This window comes from Stegostoma tigrinum, chromosome 44 (genome assembly GCF_030684315.1).
Source record: "Stegostoma tigrinum isolate sSteTig4 chromosome 44, sSteTig4.hap1, whole genome shotgun sequence".
Taxonomy (NCBI): Eukaryota; Metazoa; Chordata; class Chondrichthyes; order Orectolobiformes; family Stegostomatidae; genus Stegostoma; species Stegostoma tigrinum.
The window spans coordinates 2,742,864-2,761,621 of record NC_081397.1 but is presented as its reverse complement, the minus strand read 5'-3'; the positions used below and the strand labels follow the sequence as shown (position 1 = coordinate 2,761,621).

The 18,758-nt window shown below is 44.8% G+C and overlaps 1 protein-coding gene and 1 pseudogene across 1 annotated transcript; both read right to left on the bottom strand.

Annotated features, from left to right (window-relative positions):
- Positions 1-18,758, bottom strand: part of LOC132206921 (uncharacterized) — a 1,098,881-nt pseudogene that overhangs the window by 951,814 nt on the left and 128,309 nt on the right.
- On the bottom strand, positions 1,699-17,831 carry LOC132206869 (probable G-protein coupled receptor 139). The gene is made up of 3 exons (XM_059641978.1): positions 17,567-17,831; positions 15,163-16,046; positions 1,699-1,950 (listed from the first exon to the last, which is right to left on the bottom strand). The coding sequence occupies exons 1-3, from the start codon at positions 17,829-17,831 to the stop codon at positions 1,699-1,701; spliced, it is 1,401 nt and encodes a 466-aa protein (XP_059497961.1).

Genomic DNA, 18,758 nt, shown 5'->3' with positions numbered 1-18,758 from the left:
AATTCCAGGATTGACTGACCCAGAGACACTGAAGAAATGACTGATATATTTTAAAGCCAGGATGGGGAGTGGCTCAGAGCAGGATTTGTAGCAGGTAGTGTTCCTGTGCATCGGCTGCACTTGGCCGTGTAGATGAAAATGGCCATGAGTTTGGAAGGTGCTTTCTCCAGTGAAGCTCTCCAGTGCATTTTTCTGATGGTACACACTGCTGCTGCTGAATGTCTGTGATGGTGGGATTGGATGCTAGTGGCTGTAGAGCCTGTGAGTGTGTGGGTGAGTGTAAGACAGAGAGAGATCTTGTCTGTGAGCAAGTGTGTGTCAATAAGAGTGTGCCTCTCTCACACACATACACACTGACTTTCAATTATACTCCCACTTGCACACGTTCACTGTCACACACACCCTCAAATACAAATGAGCAACGTTACTTTGAAACCCACATTGAGCTGTGACTGGAGAACGATCACCGATTATCTGCCGGAGTGTCTCACCCATCTTGTTTCCTGTTCTGGAGTTTGATGGGAAGCAATGCGAGGAGAGAAAGGATCAGAAACAGTGCGGCAATGAGTGTTGCCATCTCGGCGCCATGTGCCTGTGCTGGATTTAGAGAAGGATTTCCTGTCAATAATATCACTCATTCAACAAATGCAAACACCAGTGTTCCCTGTTGCCCTGAACCCCCCCCCCCCCCCCCGCCTCCCCAGCACACATCCATTTGGAGTGAAACTCTCGTGTCTGTAAAATTCCGCTCCAAACCCTCAGCATCGCAGTGACATCATTGTTTCTGTGCATCCTGTCTCATTCACAAAATCCCTCCAATCCAACTCAGACTGTTTGGTGCAAAATTCAAAAGATCATTCTGCACTAGTCTCCCTAAATTGTCGATTAGACATTGTTGTCCCTCATATTTCCTACCACTATATATCAAGCTCTCGGTGGCAACTGGGTCATTCAGAGAGAAACATCAAAAATAGCTTCAGGAGTCGGCCAGTCAGCCTTCCAGCCTGCTGTGCCCATTCCATAGGATCTTAGCTGATCATCCAACTCAGTCCCCTGGCCCCCTGTATTCTCTCCCTTTCGCCCCTAAAAACTCTATCCAACTCCTTCCTGAACAACATTCCATGTTCTGGCCCCAACCACTTTCTGAGGAAGCCTGTTCACAGGCTTCCCACTCTCTTGATAAAGACATTTCTCCTCATCTCAGTCCTGCCCCATCTCAATTAGACTGTGACTTCCTGTTTGCAGACTCCCAGTTATTGGGAACAGCATTGCTGTCAGTCCTGTTAGGATTTCATAGGTTGCTATGAAATCTCCCCGCTTCAGTGATCCAGCCTCACTTCATCCATTAGTCCTACCATCCCAGGAATCAGGCTGGGAAACCCTCGCTGCACAATTTCCGTAGTGAGAACATTCTTTTTCAGATAACGAGACCCCAAACTGCACATACAATACTGCAGGTTATGCTGTGTAATGGCAGAAAGATGACCCTGACATCCCTGTTCCTGAACTTAAATCCTCTCCCTTATCTGATGAAGGATGTTTCTCACTCTCTCCACAGATGCTGTGAGACCCAGTGAGTTCTTTTCCAGCATTTTCTGTATTTATAACCAGTAACATTAACTCTGTTACTGCCTCTCTGTCTCCACAGATGATGCCAGAGCAGATGAGTTTCTACAGCCATTTTCCCAAGGGTTCAAGTCAAGTCTTCAGCCAGAGCCCAGTGAAGAATAAGCACAGATCAATGATGAAGAACGGGTAACCTGGCACCATGAGGTTGATGGAATTACTGGTCACATTAAATATCATGCAACCGGGACCCCTGTTGAGCACGGCACACTGGTATCGACCTTGGAGATGGGCCTGGAAGGAATGAATTGCCAGCTCTCTCCTTTCCGAGCTTAAGTTGTAATTCTCACTGGCATTGTTTAAGGCTTTCTGTTGGAAGTACCACTGAAAGTAGGGTCAATACACACTCTAGAACAAGATGACTCCCAATTTGAAACTCCGAAATATTCGTTCGGAGGATGAGGAAAACCCCGGCCACGGAAACTGGAACAAAGCAAAGCCAAATAGAAAATAAAAGGTCAGGTGCTGAATTTGTCTATTTTGTTTTACAGATGTCATCTTCAGTGACAGTATAATAATGGATGGAAAGAAATAAATCGAACAAGATTTTACATTTTTGCCAAGGTCAACAGTCTCAGGCTGTTGTAAAATCCACACTTTGAAAGATTTGTCTGAACTATGCAGAGCCAAATGCAATATCGTGCAACTGCATCCCCTTAACAGTCAGTGACGTTACTGTCACTATTTCCCTCCCCAATCCCCACACTATCGACATTAACATCGTGAGAGAATCTCACCAGCACCACCTTGATGTTCAATGGCATTAACATCACTTAATTCCACCAGTATCAACATACTGGGGATTACCTTTGAGAGAGAATCTAACCTTTGCCCCTTGACATTGGATGGTATAACCATCACTGAATCCCCTATTATTAATCTCCTGGGGGTTACAATTTACCAGAAACTGCACTGGGCTCACCATATCAAAATAATTACTACAAGACAGATCAGAGGCTGGGAATTCTGGTACTCACCTCTGGACTCCCCAAAACTTGTTTGTCATCAACAAGGTGCTAATCAAGAGTGTGATGGAATACCCCCAACTTGTCTGGATGAATGCAGCTCCAACAGCACTTGAGAAGCTCAGCACCATCCAGGGGCAAAGCAGCCCAGTTGGTTGGCACCACATCCATAAACATCCACTTCCTCCACCACCAACAATGATCAACTGCAGCAACCCTGTCTACAAGATGCACTGCATAATGTCACCTTCCAAACACATGTCCACTTCAATCTGGGTGGACAAGGGCTGCAGGCATGTGGGAACACGAAGCCCCTGCAAGTCCCCCCCGAGCCGCTCACCGTGCTCACTTGGAAATATATCTGCCGTTTCTTCAGCGTCACAGGTCAAAATCTCTCTTACTGCAAACATTGCAGGTACATAACATTCTCATGGGTTGCATGTGGAAGACAGGGCACCATCAAGGGGAATTCATGATGAGCAATCTGTGATCGGCCTAGCCAATGATATTCACGTCTTATTGACAAATTAGCTACATGAGAAAAGGTCAGCTTTGAGGCTTGGTGCATTTCCTTGGTTGATCCGATAGCTTGAATCAATTGAATGGGAAAGAGGCCAAGCTCAGTGCTTTATCTAGCTGTTCCAGATCATTACTTTCCCACCCTGCGGGGGTGCAGAGGGTCTTGGGAAGCTGATCCTGTGGGGATTTCTGCATGTACAGCACAAAATATCAAATGGTTTCTAGAAGAATTTTGATATCGTTCTCAGGGCTAAAGGGATCAAAGGGAGAAAGTGAGGGGAAGAGGCAACTGAGGTGGATGATCTGCCCTGATCCCATTGAATGGATGGAGCAAGTGGGATAGCGTAAATTGCCTCCTCCTGTTGTCCATGCTTTTAACTTCCTCTGATGGAGTGCTTAACATGGAATTCTAGCATCAGAGAGGTCTGCAGCACAAAGAAAGGCCCTTCGGCACATTGAATCTGCACCAGTGAAAAGCAACCACCTCTCTGTTCTTTCATCCATTTTCCCAATATTTATACACAGAGGCATATAGCATGGAAACAGGCCCTTTGACCCTTCTCATCTATGCTGAGCAGGTTTCACAAACTCACCTGGTCCCATTTGCGTGCATTTGGCTCATAATCCTCAAAATCGTTTGTGTCGAAATGTCTTTTAAATGTTGTATTTGTACTCACCTCCACCACTTGCTCTGGCAGCTCATTTCATTTAGGTACCACCCTCTGTGTGAATACATTTCTGGTTGCAGGAGCAGCGCGAGCGGGAGCTTGGAGCAGGAGCCTGTCGGGAAGCCGGTGAGTCACTGTTTTTGCATCTATAAAAACCTTACCTCGTGAATAGGCGGAGGTACGCTGAGCAGGAGCCGACACGGGACTGGTGAGTGAGTGAGGTGATATATTTGTGTGGTTGCGTTACCCGAAACACTACCAGTGTAGTGTCTCCCACCCATCCTCCTCCTTGAAACAAAAAAAGGTTCTGTGTGCCTGATTGGTAAGGTAACAAGTTTATTTTTTATTCTTTATTTTTTAACAGTCTTGGGAATTTAGAATAGTGGGAACGGAGGTCAGGGCAGCTGAATGTTCCTCCTGCAGAATGTGGGAGATAAGGGTCACCACTAGTGTCCCTGCTGACGACACCTGCGGGAAGTGCAGCCAACTCCAGCTCCTTGAAAACTGCGTTAGGGAACTGGAGCTGGAGCTGGATGAACTTCGGATCATTCGGGAGGCAGAGGGGGTTACTGAGAGGAGTTACAGGGAGGTAGTCACTCCTCAAGTACAGGAAAAATGTAGATCGGTTACGGTCAGGGGACGGAAAGGGAACCGGCAGGCAGTGCAGGGATCCCCTGTGGCCATTACCCTCAACAATAAGTATACCGTTTTTGATACTCTTTGGGGGTCGACTTACCAGGGGAAAGCAGTGGGGCACAGGTCTCTGGCACAGAGTGTCCCTGCTGCTCAGAAGGGAAGGGGGAAGAGGAGCAGAGTATTAGTCACTGGGGACTCCATAGTTAGGGGGACAGATAGGAGGTTCTGTGGAGACGAGAGAGACTCACGGTTGGTGTGTTGCCTTCCAGGTGCCAGGCTGCGTGATGTCTATGATCGTGTTTTTGGGATCCTTAAGGGGGAGGGGGAGCAGCCCCAAGTCGTGGTCTACATTGGCACCAACGACATCGGTAGGAGAGAGACGGGGATTTACTGCAGAAATTCAGGAATCTAGGATGGAAGCTGAGAGCGAGGCTGAACAGAGTTGTCTCCGGTTTGTTGCCCATGCCTCATGCTAGTGCGGTGAGGAATAGGGAGAGAGAGGAGTTGAACACGAGGCAACAGGGATGGCGCAGGAGGGAGGGTTTTGGATTCTTGGATAATTAGGGCTCTTTCTGGGGTAGGTGGGACCTCTACAAGTAAGATGGTCTTCAGCTGAACCAGAGGGGCACCGATATCCTGCGGGGGAGGGGGGCAGAATTTGCTAAGGCTATTCGGGTGGGTTTAAACTAATTCAGCAGGGGGATGGGCACCAAAATTGTAGTTTGACTACAGAAAAGGTTGAGAGTAGGGAGGTCCGAAATAAAGTTTCAGGGACGAAAGATGGCACCTGCAAGCAAGAAGTTGGATTGAAGTGTGTCTACTTCAATGCCAAGAGCATCCGGAATAAGGTGGGTGAACTTGCAGCATGAGTTAGCACCTGGGACTTCGATGTTGTGGCCATTTCGGAGACACGGATAGAGCAGGGACAGGAATGGTTGTTGCAGGTTCCGGGATTTAGATGTTTCAGTGAGAACAGAGAAGATGGTAAAAGGGGCAGAGGTGTGGCATTGTCGGTCAAGGACAGTATCACAGTTGCAGAAAGGATGTTTGGGGACTCGTCAGCTGAGATAGTGTGGGCTGAGGTTAGAAACATGAAAGGAGAGGTCACCCTGTTGGGAGTTTTCTATAGGCCTCCCAATAGTTCCAGATTTGTAGAGGAAAGGATAGCAAAGATGATTCTCGATGGGAGTAAGAGAGACAAGGTAGTTGTCGTGGGGGACTTCAACTTTCCAAATTTTGACTTGGAACACTATAGTTGGAGTACTATGGATGGGTCAGTTTTTGTGCAACATGTGCAGGAGGGATTCCTGACACAGTATGTAGATAGGCCAACAAGGGACGAAGCCACGTTAGATTTGGTACTGGGTAATGAGCCTGGCCAGGTGTTAGATTTTGAAGTAGGTGAGCACTTTGGTGATAGCGATCACAATTCTGTTATGTTGACTTTAGTGATGGAAAGGGATATGTGCATACGACTGGGCAAGAGTTTTAGCTGGGGGAAAAGCAATTACAATGAGATTAGGCAAGATTTAGGGAGCATGGGATGGGGAAGGAAACTGCAGGGGATGGGCACATTAGAAATATGGAGATAATTAAAGGAAAACCTCCTGTGTGTACTTGATAAGTATGTACCTGTCAGGCAGGGAGGAAGCTGTAGTGTGCAGGTGCAGTGGTTTATGAAGGAGGTGGAATCTCTGGTCAAGAGGAAGAAGAAGGCTTATGTTAGGATGAGATGTGAAGGCTCATTTAGGGCACTTGAGGGCTACGAGGTAGCCAGGAAAGACCTAAAGAGAGAGCTCAGAAGAGCCAGGAGGAGACATGAGAAGTTGTTCGTGGATAGGATCAGGGTAAACCCCAAGGCTTTCTATAGGTATTTAAGGAATAAAAGAATGACGAAATTAAGATTAGGCCCAATCAAGGATAGTAGTGGTAAGTTGTGCGTGGAGTCAGATGAGATAGGGGAAGTGCAAAATGAATATTTTTCAACAGTATTCACTTTAGAAAATGACAATGTTGTCGAGGAGAATACTGAGGTACAGGCTACTAGACTAGGTGGGATTGAGGTTCACAAGGAAGAGGTATTAGAAATCCTACAGAGGGTGAAGATAGATAAGTCCCCTGGGCCAGAAGAGATTTATCCTCGGATCCTCTGGGAAGCCAGGGAGGAGATTGCCGAGCCTTTGGCATTGCTCTTTGACTCGTCTTTGCCTACAGGAATAGTGCCAGATGACTGGAGGATAGCAAATGTGGTTCCCGTGTTGACGAAGGGGAGTAGAGACAGCCCTGGTAGTTATAGACATAATGAGCCTTACCTCAGTTGTTGGGAAAGTGTTGGAAAAGGTTATAAGGGATAGGATTTATAATTATCTAGAAAAGAATAAATTGACCAGGGATAGTCAGCACGGTTTTGTGAAGAGAAGGTTGTGCCTCACAAACCTTATTGAGTTTTTTGAGAAGGTGACCAAACAGCTAGATGAGAGTAAACCGGTTGATGTGGTGTACATGGATTTCAGCAAGGCATTCGATAAGGTTCCCCACAATAGGCTATTGTACAAAATGTGCAGGAATGGAATTGTGGGAGATATAGCAGTTTGGATCGGAAATTGGCTTGCTGAAAGAAGACAGAGGGTGGTAGTTGATGGGAAATATTCATCCTGGAGACCAGTTACTGGTGGTGTACCGCAAGGGTCGGTGTTGGGTCCACTGCTGTTTGTCATTTTTACAAATGACCTGGATGAGGGCGTAGAAGGATGGGTTAGTAAATTTTCAGACAACACTAAGGTCAGTCGAGCTCTGGATAGTGACGAAGGATGCTATAGGTTGCAGAGCGACAGAGATAAGCTGCAGAGCTGGGCTGAGAGGTGGCAAATGGAGTTTAATGCAGACAAGTGTGAGGTGATGTACTTTGGTAGGCGTAACCAGAAGGCAAAGTACAGGGCTAATGGTAAGATCCTTAGTAGTGTAGATGAGCAGAGAGATCTCGGTGCCCATGTACACAGATCCTTGAAAGTTGCCACCCAGGGTGACAGGGCTGTTAAGAAGGCATACAATGTGTTAGCTTTTATTAATAGAAGGATCGAGTTCTGGAACCAAGAGGTTATGGTGAAGCTGTACAAAACTCTGGTGCGGCCGCACTTGGAGTGTTGTGTAAAGTTCTGGTCACTGCATCAGAAGAAGGATGCCTGGAATGGAGGGAAGGTCTTACGAGGAAAGGCTGAGGGACTTGAGGCTGTTTTCATGAGAGAGAAGAAGGTTGAGAGGTGACTTAATTGAAACATATAAAATAATCAGAGGGTTAGATAAGCTGCATAGGGAGAGCCTTTTTCTTTGGATGGTGACGGCGAGCACGAGGCGACATCGCTTTAAATTGAGGGGTGAAAGATACAGGACAGATGTCAGAGGTAGTTTCTTTACTCTGAGAGTAGTAAGGGAATGGAACGCTTTGCCTGCAACGGGAGTAAATTCGCCAACTTTAGGTACATTTAAGTCGTCATTGAACAAGCATATGGACGTACATGGAATAGTGCAGGTTAGATGGGCGTGAGATCGGTATGACAGGTCGGCACAACATCGAGGGCTGAAGGGCCTGTACTGTGCTGTAATGTTCTATGTTCTATGTTCTATCTTCCACCCTGCCCTGACTTTGTACAATTTCTACAAGACTCCTTCATCCACTCCACAGTCCCCACTTGCCCCACTCCCCCGGCACCTTTCCCTGACATGACTCAGAACTCAAATTCTGTTCAGTGTCAAGTTTTCATAGTTTAGCAATGTTTAAACATGTATCAAAATACATTCAGCATTGTCACCTCCGGATCTATTTAAAACAAGTAATTATAGGCATTCACCACAATGTGAGAAGAGATTTCATAGCACCCTGCATTTTAAATGATTGCCCCTTTACACTGTCCTTAAGCCCCTTGTTAATATTTAACTGATTAGAGGAAACACATTTTCAAACTCTGCCTGTTTTGGACAGGGGAATCCTTTAGCCATCAAGCCATCTGGTCCTGGCAAAATGCATGCCATCTGTTTCAATGTATTTCAAACAATGTGCCCGTTATGACAGGATCTGTTACAAGATCTGTCCTCCCTTGCCTCTCCATGAATACGAAGCATTGAGAGTGGTGTGGGACAAATGCTGTCCAATGGGACTAGATTAAATTGGCAGAGCTGGTCGGCATGGGCACATTGGACCAAAGGGTCTGTTTCTGCGCTGTACCATCCATGAATCGATGAATTGATGAATCACATTTCTGTGGGTCAGGAGTCACAATTACGCAAGACCAGATGAAAATGGCAGCTTCCTTCCCTAAAGGCCATCAGAGAATAAATTGGTCTGGAAATGGATGAACACAGCAGGCCAGGCAGCATCAGAAGCATAGGAAAGCTGATGCTTTGGGTCTGGACCTTTCTTCAGAAATGGGGGAGGGGAATGGGGCTCTGAAATAAATAGAAGGGCGGGGGGAGCCGATGATAGAAGGTGGATACTAGAGCAGATAGGTGGAGAGAAAACGAACAGGTCAAGGAGGGGGGGATGGAGCCAGTAAAAGTGCGTGCAGGAAGGAGGTTGCGTTGGGCATTGGTCAGTGAGGTGGAAGGAGCGGGTAGGTGGGCGGGAAGACGGACAGGTCAAGGAGACAGGGATGGAGCCAGTAAAAGTGCGTGCAGTTAGGGAGTTGGGTTGGGCATTGGTCAGTGAGGTGGAAGGAGCGGGTAGGTGGGAGGGATGACAGACATGTCAAGGAGGCGGGGTCGAGAGGTGGTGCTAGTCTTGGGGTGAGTTGGGCGGGGTGTTGGTTGGGGAGATTTTGAACCTTGTAAAGTCCATATTGAGACCATTGAGATGTAGGGTTCCCAGATGGAACACAACTTGTTTTGCCTCCAGTTTTCATGTGGCATCATCATGACTCTGGAGGAGGCCCAGGATGGACATGTCGTCCAAGGAGTGGGAGGGAAGTTTGAACTGGTTCGTGAATGGGAGCTATTGTCATTTGTCACAAACAGAGCTAGATGCTCCACAAATCGGTTTCCAAGCCTCGCTTGATTTCCCTGATGTAGAGGATGCCACATTGGGAGCAACGGGCACAATCAGCCACAGCAGCCGATGTGAAGGTGAACATCTGCTTCATGCGGAAGGTTTTCTTTGGGCCTGGGATGGAGGTGAGGGTGCAGGTGTACGGGCAGATGCCACACCTCCTATGTTTTCAGGGAAAGGTGCCGGGGGAGTGGGGCTAGTGGGGACTGTGGAGCGGATGAAGGAGTCGTGTAGAGAGTGCTTGGTCTAGAAGGCAGATAAGGGTCGAGAGGAAATATATCCTTGGTAGTGGGGTCAGATTGCAGGTGGCAGAAGTGGCAGGGAATGAAGCATTGAATCCAGAGGTTGATAGGGTGATACGTCAGGACTCAGGCAATTCTGACTTTGCTGATATTGCAGGGAGTGGGTGTGAGGGATGAGGTGCAGGAAACGCTAGAGATGTGGTTGAGGGTATTTTTGAAAACTGTGGGGATGGGGAGGAGTGGCCCTTGGGAAATGAGGACATCTCGGTTTTCTGGGATGGAATGCCTCATCTTGGGAGCAGAGGTGGTGGAGGCAAAGGATTTGGGAAAATGGGATAACATTCTCACAGGAAGGTGGGTGAGAGGAGGTGAACAATTGGGAATGGGGAGTAGCATTCTTGCAGGAAGGTGGGTGAGAGGAGGTTCAACATCGGCAGTTGTAATACCTCAAGGATAAAAAAAACCTCCTTGGAAAAGGAATCAAAATGTATTACTGAATGTAATTACCTTAAGGTGAAAATAAAGACCACGGCCGGTTATTGCCAAACAACATTTTGATGTTTATGTCACAAATAATATTTCAGAGATGGCTGTGCACTTAGAACACAACCCTCTCACCTTTCTGGAAAGATTTCAGAGCTAGAATACAAGACTATTTTGCTCGAGTCTTAAGTTGCAGGCTTTTAATTGATATAACATGATGGGTCATTAAAATATCGTTGTAGCTGCATTATCGCTGGTTTTAAAGAAAATGTGCAGACCAGACAGAGCCATTATGGTCCAATGTAATATATAAATGAGAATTAGGATGAAAGATGCAACTTTAGATTACTGACCTATGTGTCTCGTGACATTGGTGTGAAGATTTTTTTTACATGAAGGCATCATTTGATAATGGTGTGTTTTTACTCCCTTCAGGGAGGAGGTATTACGAAGTTGTGTAGAGTAATTGTGAATTAGAAGGCAGGATGTTGGAATTTGTTCGTTTAAAAATCATAAGGGATAAGAGTGCGTGGCTCCATTGAGATTTAAAATGTTTTTCTCAGCTTCGAGATTTATGCAGAAAAAGTACCTAAGCAGCTGAAGACGTACAGATGGTTCTAAAATTGAAACGTGTCAATTGGCTGTGTGATTGGAAGCTTTAGACTTGTTTTGATGTTTTGGCAACTCGCCAGAATCAGCCAATTAATTTACACTGAGCACTTATTGATTGAAAACGAACTGAATTTACATCTGATGGTTTTGACAACCTCAGATCAATGTTGTAAGATAATTGCGATCGGAGTGGGGTGGGGTGGTGATGGTGTGGGGGGCGGCATGGTGGCTCAGTGGCTAGCAGTCTCACAGCGCCAGGGACCTGGGTTCGATTCCAGCCTCGGGTGACTGTCTGTGCAGAGTTTGTATGATCTCCCTATGTCTGCATGGGTTTCCTCCGGGTGCCCCGGTTTCCTCCCACAGTCCAAAGATGTACAGACTAGGTGGATCGGCCATGCTAAATTGACCGAGGTGTTCAGGGGTGTGTGGGTCTGGGTGGCTTCACGGGGCTGTGTGAACTTGTTGGGACGAAGGGCCTGATTCCACACTGGAGGGAATCTAATCCAATCTGCCAAGATACATAAGGAGACGAGTTTTGAAAATCGGTGTGAGACTGAATCACCATCTGAGAAATAAGAATCAGGCTGTCACAAGAAATCACTGATCTCTCTTCAGAAAGCACGATCTATCCATAAAAAGTACCACAGCACTTGCAGGCAAGAGACCTCACAACAGACATCACAGAGAAAGCATCCATGAGTTTGTGAAGCGTTCCATAGATAAACCTGAGGATCAGGTTAAAAGTTCGGCACAACATCGGGGGCCGAAGGGCCTTACTGTGCTGTACTGTTCTATGCTCTATGTTCTATGACAGCCAGGTGAGCGGACGGTAGGCATTTATGTATTGGGGACAGCAGACGAAAGGCATGTAGGCTTTGAGGGACTAAATTTTAATTTACTTTCCTAATTGGGTTTCTGTAAGTGGGAGCAAAAACAAAGTTGCTGGAAAAGTTCAGCAGATCTGGCAACATTGGTGAATTAAAAACAGCGTTAACATTTCTAGTGTGGTGACCCGTCCTCAGAAGTTATGGTGGCTGGGAAAATATCAGTTTGTATGCAGAAAATAGGGAGAAGGCTATTGAAAATCGATGGGAGAGCGAAATGCCATTATTAGTGACCAATAACATGCAGTGTAATAGCAGGTTATGTGATAATGGGTGACGGCTTCGCAGAACATCTATGTTCTGATTGTAAGTAAGTCCCTGAATTACCTGTTGCCTGCCAGCTTAACACACCACCCTCTTCCCAGACCAACATCTTTGTCTCTGGCTTGCTGCGGTGTTCCAGCAAAGTTCAATGCAAGCTGGAAGAACAATTCCTCATTTTCCGTTTTTGGGGACCCTGTAGCCCTCCGGGCTCAATATTGAGTTCAATACTTTTAGGGTCTAAACCCTCCCATGTCCCAGTCCCCAACCCCACACACCAGGCCTTGCTATTCAGAGCCTGCCGTTACACGACCTGTTGTTAGTCACGAACAGTCCCCATTAACAGCTACTCACCCTCCCCGCCTGATCTTTTTCGACTCCTTAGTCTGCACAACCGTCTTTCTCTCTCTTTAGGCTCTATCCTATCATTTACTCCCGACACCAACCCCTCCCTATTTTCTGCATATAAAACTGATGTTTTCCCAACCACTATCACCAGCCACAGATCCTGCCAGACCTGTTGAGATTTTCCAGCAACTTCTGGCTTTGTTTCTGATTTGCACCATCCATAGTTCTTTTTTTTATTTAAGTAGAGCTTGTGTTAATTGGAATAGCATGCCAGTAGAATTCAGTTCGATCAGGGAATAGTTTATAGTTCTGGGGGAATTGTTCAGCTTGTTAGTAACTCTGTTAAATTGTTCACTGTTCAGGTTAAATCAACAAATTGTTACTTGCTACTTATTACTTGAATATCAGGGATTTTCTTTCATTCAACCTCCCCTTCTCTGCAAATGTTATACTAATAAGATGAGGTGAGGTGAGTTTCAGTGGTGTTTTGGGTTTAATTACTGGAAACGGACTTCTACTCCCATAGACGAGAGGCTTGTGTTTCAATTTTCATATCCAGAGGGGTTTAATCTACCCTTCCTAACATGGGGATTGTTAACTCCAGAAATCAATTAGGAGAGCAATTGGCATCTGTGAATACACTGGTAGGTACGATGAGAGAAACGTCCCAAAATGTTAAACGAATATATCAAGGGAATGGAATGGCCAGGGAATGCGGAAAGCCCATAAGGGACCATGGGTTATTTAGCAGGTGAAATGCAGTGACTTTGGCAGACTGTTAAATGAGTACTTCATATGGCTTCTCTCGGCGAGGGAAAGCTGAAGTGCAAAATGGGGTTGTGGATTTTTTTGTCTGACGCATATAAGAAGCATATAGGAGATTTTGTTGGATTTAAAATTGAGCGAATGCCAGGGCCACATGAAGTATATCGCAGGTCGCTGTGGGAGGTAAGGATAAAACTTAAGAGTGTTGATGAAATCTTAACTCATCTCTGGCAACAGGGGAGTGTTGTATGACAGCTAATGTTGTTCCAGTTTGCAAGGAAGATATTATAGATAGACCAGAGATCTATAGGCGAGTGAGCCGAACACTAGTAGTAATGGAAAAAAATAGTAAAGGAGAAAATTAATCCTCATTTAAAACCTTACCATTGTAGAATTGTGCAGTATATAAGGTGGCCTTTCAGTCCATCAGGTCGGCATTGACTCCAAACAGCAATCCACTCAGGCCTAAACCACGAACTTACCCCTGTAACCCTGCATTTGTCATGATTAATCCACTTCACCTTTCCAGTTTAGTCCAGCCAATCCTCCTGACCTGCACATCTTTGGACTTGGAGAAGCAATTTTGATCAGGTTTATTCCAAATGGCTCTGCCAGATGGAGGCCTAATAAATCTGCAGGAATTTTTGTGAGGAGATGACCAGGAGTTCAGATAATGGGAGGACATTCTCTATCGTTCAGTTAGATTTCAGCAAGGCTTTCCATGAGGGCCCTTGGGGAGACTGAAGAAGAAGATGAAAGCTCAGGATATCAGGATACGGTCGCAAATTTGGATTCAAATTTGTCTTCTTTACAGGAGATATTGCGCGATGGTGGAAAGCTGCTTGGAGAAGGTTTGCAGTGACTTACCATTGGGATTAGTGCTGGTTCCATTGCTATTATGTTCAAAACATAACTTAGTTGAGAACGTGGAAATAAAGACAGGTATTTTTGAGGAAGACACAATAATTGGCCAGGTGGTAGACAGTGAAGAGGAGTGCATTAGGTTACAAGAGGATATAAACAGTATGATCCAGTGTGCAGGTCAGTAGCTGATGCAACGAAACACTGACACATCTGAGGTGACACCCTTTGGGAGAAGGAACCAGGTAGGTCATGTTCGTGGATTCATAGAATGCCAAAGATGAAGACAAAGGCCATTTGGCTTGCCAAGACTGTACAGGCCCGCAAATGATCATCCTACCCAGAACAACCCACCGACCAAACCCTATACCCCTAACCATGCATTTTCTATGGTTAATCACCCAGTAATCCGCACATCCCTGGGTATTATGGGACAATTTAGTACGGCCAATCCACCCTAACCTGCATATCCCTGGGCGCAACGGGGGAATTTAGCATGGCCAATCCAACCTAACCAGCACATCCTGGGCACTACGGGACAATTTAGCATGGACAATCCACCCTAACCCGCACATCCCTGGGCACTACAGGACAATGTATCATGGCCAATCCCACCCTAACCTGCATATCCCTGGGCACAACAGGACAATGTAGCATGGCCAATCCACCCTAACCCGCACATCCTTGGACTCCAAGAAGAAACCGAAGTGTCCATGTGGAGACAGATGAACATGCAATTTCCACACTCGCAGTCACCTGACGCTGGAATTAAACCACATAATTTCTGCAATAACCATCAAAAATAGCATCAATGCGATGGGGAGTCATGTTCACCAGCTGTACAAGTATTCTCCATTGTCAAGGCTGTGATGAGGTCTGGGCAGAAGGGGTTAGAAACCAAAACAGGACCCCAGTGAGCAGGTTGTTACTGAGCAAGTGCTCCTTCATTGCTCTGTTGATGACAGATTTCCTCAGTTTACTGATAACCAAGGGAAGAGTGATGTGGCGGTAATCTTTTTTCCCTCATTGTCACCAATTGTCTCATGGTCACCATCAGAGTAGGATTTAATCCTGCTGCCGCATTTACTGTTCCACTTTTTGTCTATCTTAATCATTTAGACAGGGACAGAACCCTATTTGATTTCATTCAGATTTAAAATGAAACACACATTTGTTGTTGTCTCAATTCCCACAAACCTCAGCAAAATATTTGGGAAAAAGACCAATTTTTCATTCATTCCATCCTTATCTCACAATTGATTTAATGATTGCAGTAAAGGGGAATTTTACGACATTCACCAAATTCTTTCTGAATTTTGTCTGAGTTACAGCATAAATACCAGTGTTCGTACAGCAACTCCGGAGCTGAAGCATGAATCCCAACTCAAGCACAAAAGGAAGCAATGATACAGAATAATACCCCAAAGAAAACATCCGATACCAAATAGAAAACACCATTAAGGTTGACCATAAGATAATGAAATTAGCTGAGAGAATGAAGAGTAAATTGATGGATTTCCTCCGATTCTCCATCTCTGGATCTCTGCCACTACGAGAAGCATGCAGTCTTCTACGGGCTCTGCTTGTCAATAAAATATTTTTCACAGTTATTGCATTGAACAACAAAATCAAGATGAAAGGGCAGCACGGTGTTAATATATGATGTAAAAATTCAATCGTCACCCAGAGCACAGACTTTAAAACATTTTTCCTTAAGAGACAAAACCAGGGTAAGTTGATCTGATAATAGTTACCCATTAGCATGAAATACCAGGAAATGTTCTTCATGCAGCTCAAAGCAGTCACCGTTCCCAGAGCCATAGCGGCTGTTCGTTCAGTGCAGTATTTGCTTTTCAGCTTCTGACAGCAAATGGCAATAAGGCGATCGAAGGTGAAACTGACGGTGAACCAAACAGAACAGTCAGTGGCTGCATAAAGCACGACAGCGTGGATATTGCACATGGGGATAGAAAACAAGAAATGGAACTCATCACGGTAAACAATTGGAATGTGTCTGAAGATGAGATCGAAGATAATAACCAGTAGGTCCGCAACTGCCATAGCCACCAGGTAGAGAGTGACACATTTGGACAGATCACACTTCCCACGGGACAGAATCAGAATTGTCACAAAGTTCACTGGAAGTAAGAGTAACAAACATGCACATATTTTGTTTAGGAAATGAGAAAAACTTAAAGAACAAAGAACAATCCAGCACAGGAGCAGAACATCCAGGCCTGTACCTTCACATTTTGCCCTTCCCAGCGAAGGGTGCCTTCACTTACAGGATTTGTATTCCCCCATGTTCTTCCCATTCATGTATTCTTCCAGGTGATTTTCAAATGCTGCTATTGTGCCAGCTTCCTCCACCTCCTCTGGCAGTGTGTTCCAGGTACTCTCCACCCTTTGTGCGAAAAACTTACCTCGCACATCTCTTTTAAAATTGCCCCTCGCGCCTTGAATGTGTGCCCTCTCGTAATGGAGCCCCCCTCCCCACCTTTGGAAAAGCCTAACATTTTCCACTCCATCCATGAGATTTCCAATCTTATGAATCTCAACTCCTGCTTCATTGAAAACAAAGCTAATCTATTCCAATTAGTCTCTTAATCAGAGGTAAAATCCAGCCATACCAAGCAATGTCCTGCTAAACCTTTATCGCTATCCTCTCAAAGCATCAACCACATTCTTCTAGTAGTATGGTGAACAGAACTGTAGGCAACAAGGTAGATGCTCTGAAAGTTCGACAGAATACCCTTGATCTTATCTGAGTGTCATTGGCTGGCTGTTGTAGAAGGGGTGCCAGGAGTGATGATGTGAAGAATGCAGAGAGAGTGATAAATCATACAAAGGAAGTTTTTTTTCCCCTGAGGACATATTATGCATTTACAGAGGAGAATGCGCAAAATAGGATAGTTCAGTTTTGAGTTGAGAAGATTAAGAGGAGAATTAATTTACTTGATGATTTATTTGATGCAGAACTGTTTCTCTAGGTTGGTTATGATTAATAATAATGTGATTGGGCAGTAACACAACTGATAAAAGAATCCAAAGTGGCTGGGAGAAATTCTATTTTACCCATCAAGCATTAAAATGCATAATTGTAACATGTTGAAAAAAGTGTTCCGAAGAAGGTTTCTGGATTTTTTTTCATTTATATTGCAGGGAAGTCATTTCCATTCTTGAAAGATCCAGTAATTAGATGAAAAACACATATTTGCCAATAACAAGCTGAACACATAATAACAGAAATTAGGATGGCACAAACTGTTAAAGTGGGCCTGAAAACATTGCCACAGACATGCAGATGTAAAATAGTATTATTTACTTATTTGATAGAATCTGACGGCAAACCATGGCTTTGGTGAATACTGGAGAGAATGGTTTGGTGTTCCCAGCACGAAAATAAGAAGATCAACAATGGAGAATAGTAAGGTTTACAAACATACAAATTGAATGCTGACACCTACCACCTGAAACCAAAAAAAAGGAAGTTAGTTAACAGAAACAAGAATAAAGCAGTGGATTCTAAAATTACAACTTTCTATGGAATCATCTCAGAAACACCAATCTCATCAATAATGCTGCAATGAACCACATGAATAATAATCCAGTTAAACTTTGTTCATAGAAAATAAAATAAACAGCTGTTGTTACTTACGTGGAACACCAACAATTGCAAGGGTAGGATCGTAGAAGCATTGAACAATATAATGTATATATTGGATCCGCCAGGCTACTGATATCCGATTGTAAAACAGAGAAAGAAAGTGAATAGTCCAGGATAAATCTCTACTGGTTGGTGTCGCATTGCATTTTTTTGTACCGAGATCCTGAACACTTGATGAAACGTTCCAAGCTCCTTTGCTCAGAACCTGGTGTGTTGCTGTACCAGTCCATTGGGCTGCACTCAGATTCTGATCCATTGCTGTTAAGTTTCAATCACTGCTTTTGGATTCCCACAGATTTCCATAAGATTTCAAAGCCTTGATTCTTAGCTTCTCTTCTGTCTGAGTCTGGATTCACTTATCCTCGTTGGTGTCCAAATATACTGTGTAAGCCATTACAAGGATTGCCCTATAAATAGACCAACCGCGCTCTCTCTGTCCCAGTGACGCAAGTGGAATCCTTGGGGACTGACATTGCTTAGTCCCTGAGCAAACAGCTGTATTACTCTGCTCAATGTCGCACCAGAACATTTACACAGTCCGAAAGGGATTCATAAGAAGTGTCAAGGGTTCAATTGTGAAAATAGCAAAGGTTGGACTAGAATATTTAAATCTACCTTGTACAGTACAACATACCAAAGAATCATTACAGCTGATAGACCTAATGGAGCACTTGGATAAAATGATGCAGTGTCTACATGTAGATATTGATCTTGAAGTTATGTGCAGCGAGTCACCAAAGTGATCTTACAAAGTATCCTTCGAGTGATTTTTTACAGCAGCTGAAATCTACTGAACAAAGAGCCTACTCTGATTTTTCGATTGACTAAAAGACCATTAATTTGACCGTGCAGAAAATATTGAGGAAGGGTGCTGATCGAGGGAAGATCGTGAGCTTGGAGATGATTGTGGAAACTGCAAAGTGCTGTAGAAAGAGGCAGAGATAGGGAGGTTTCTGAGGCCAGTGCGAGTCACAGTAAGATGAAGGAATTAGAGCTGGGGAAGGGCAGAGATGCAGCAAGTGGAAGTTTCAGGGGATCTTACACACAAGTTCTGAAATTGGTTTGTTCATTTGAGACAAACCAACAAGGTGACAGAAAACAGCCTATTGCAATAACTGAAGAAACTTTAATTCATTATTATTGTTATTGAAGTCATGTAGCAACCTCGTAGACATACTAAGCT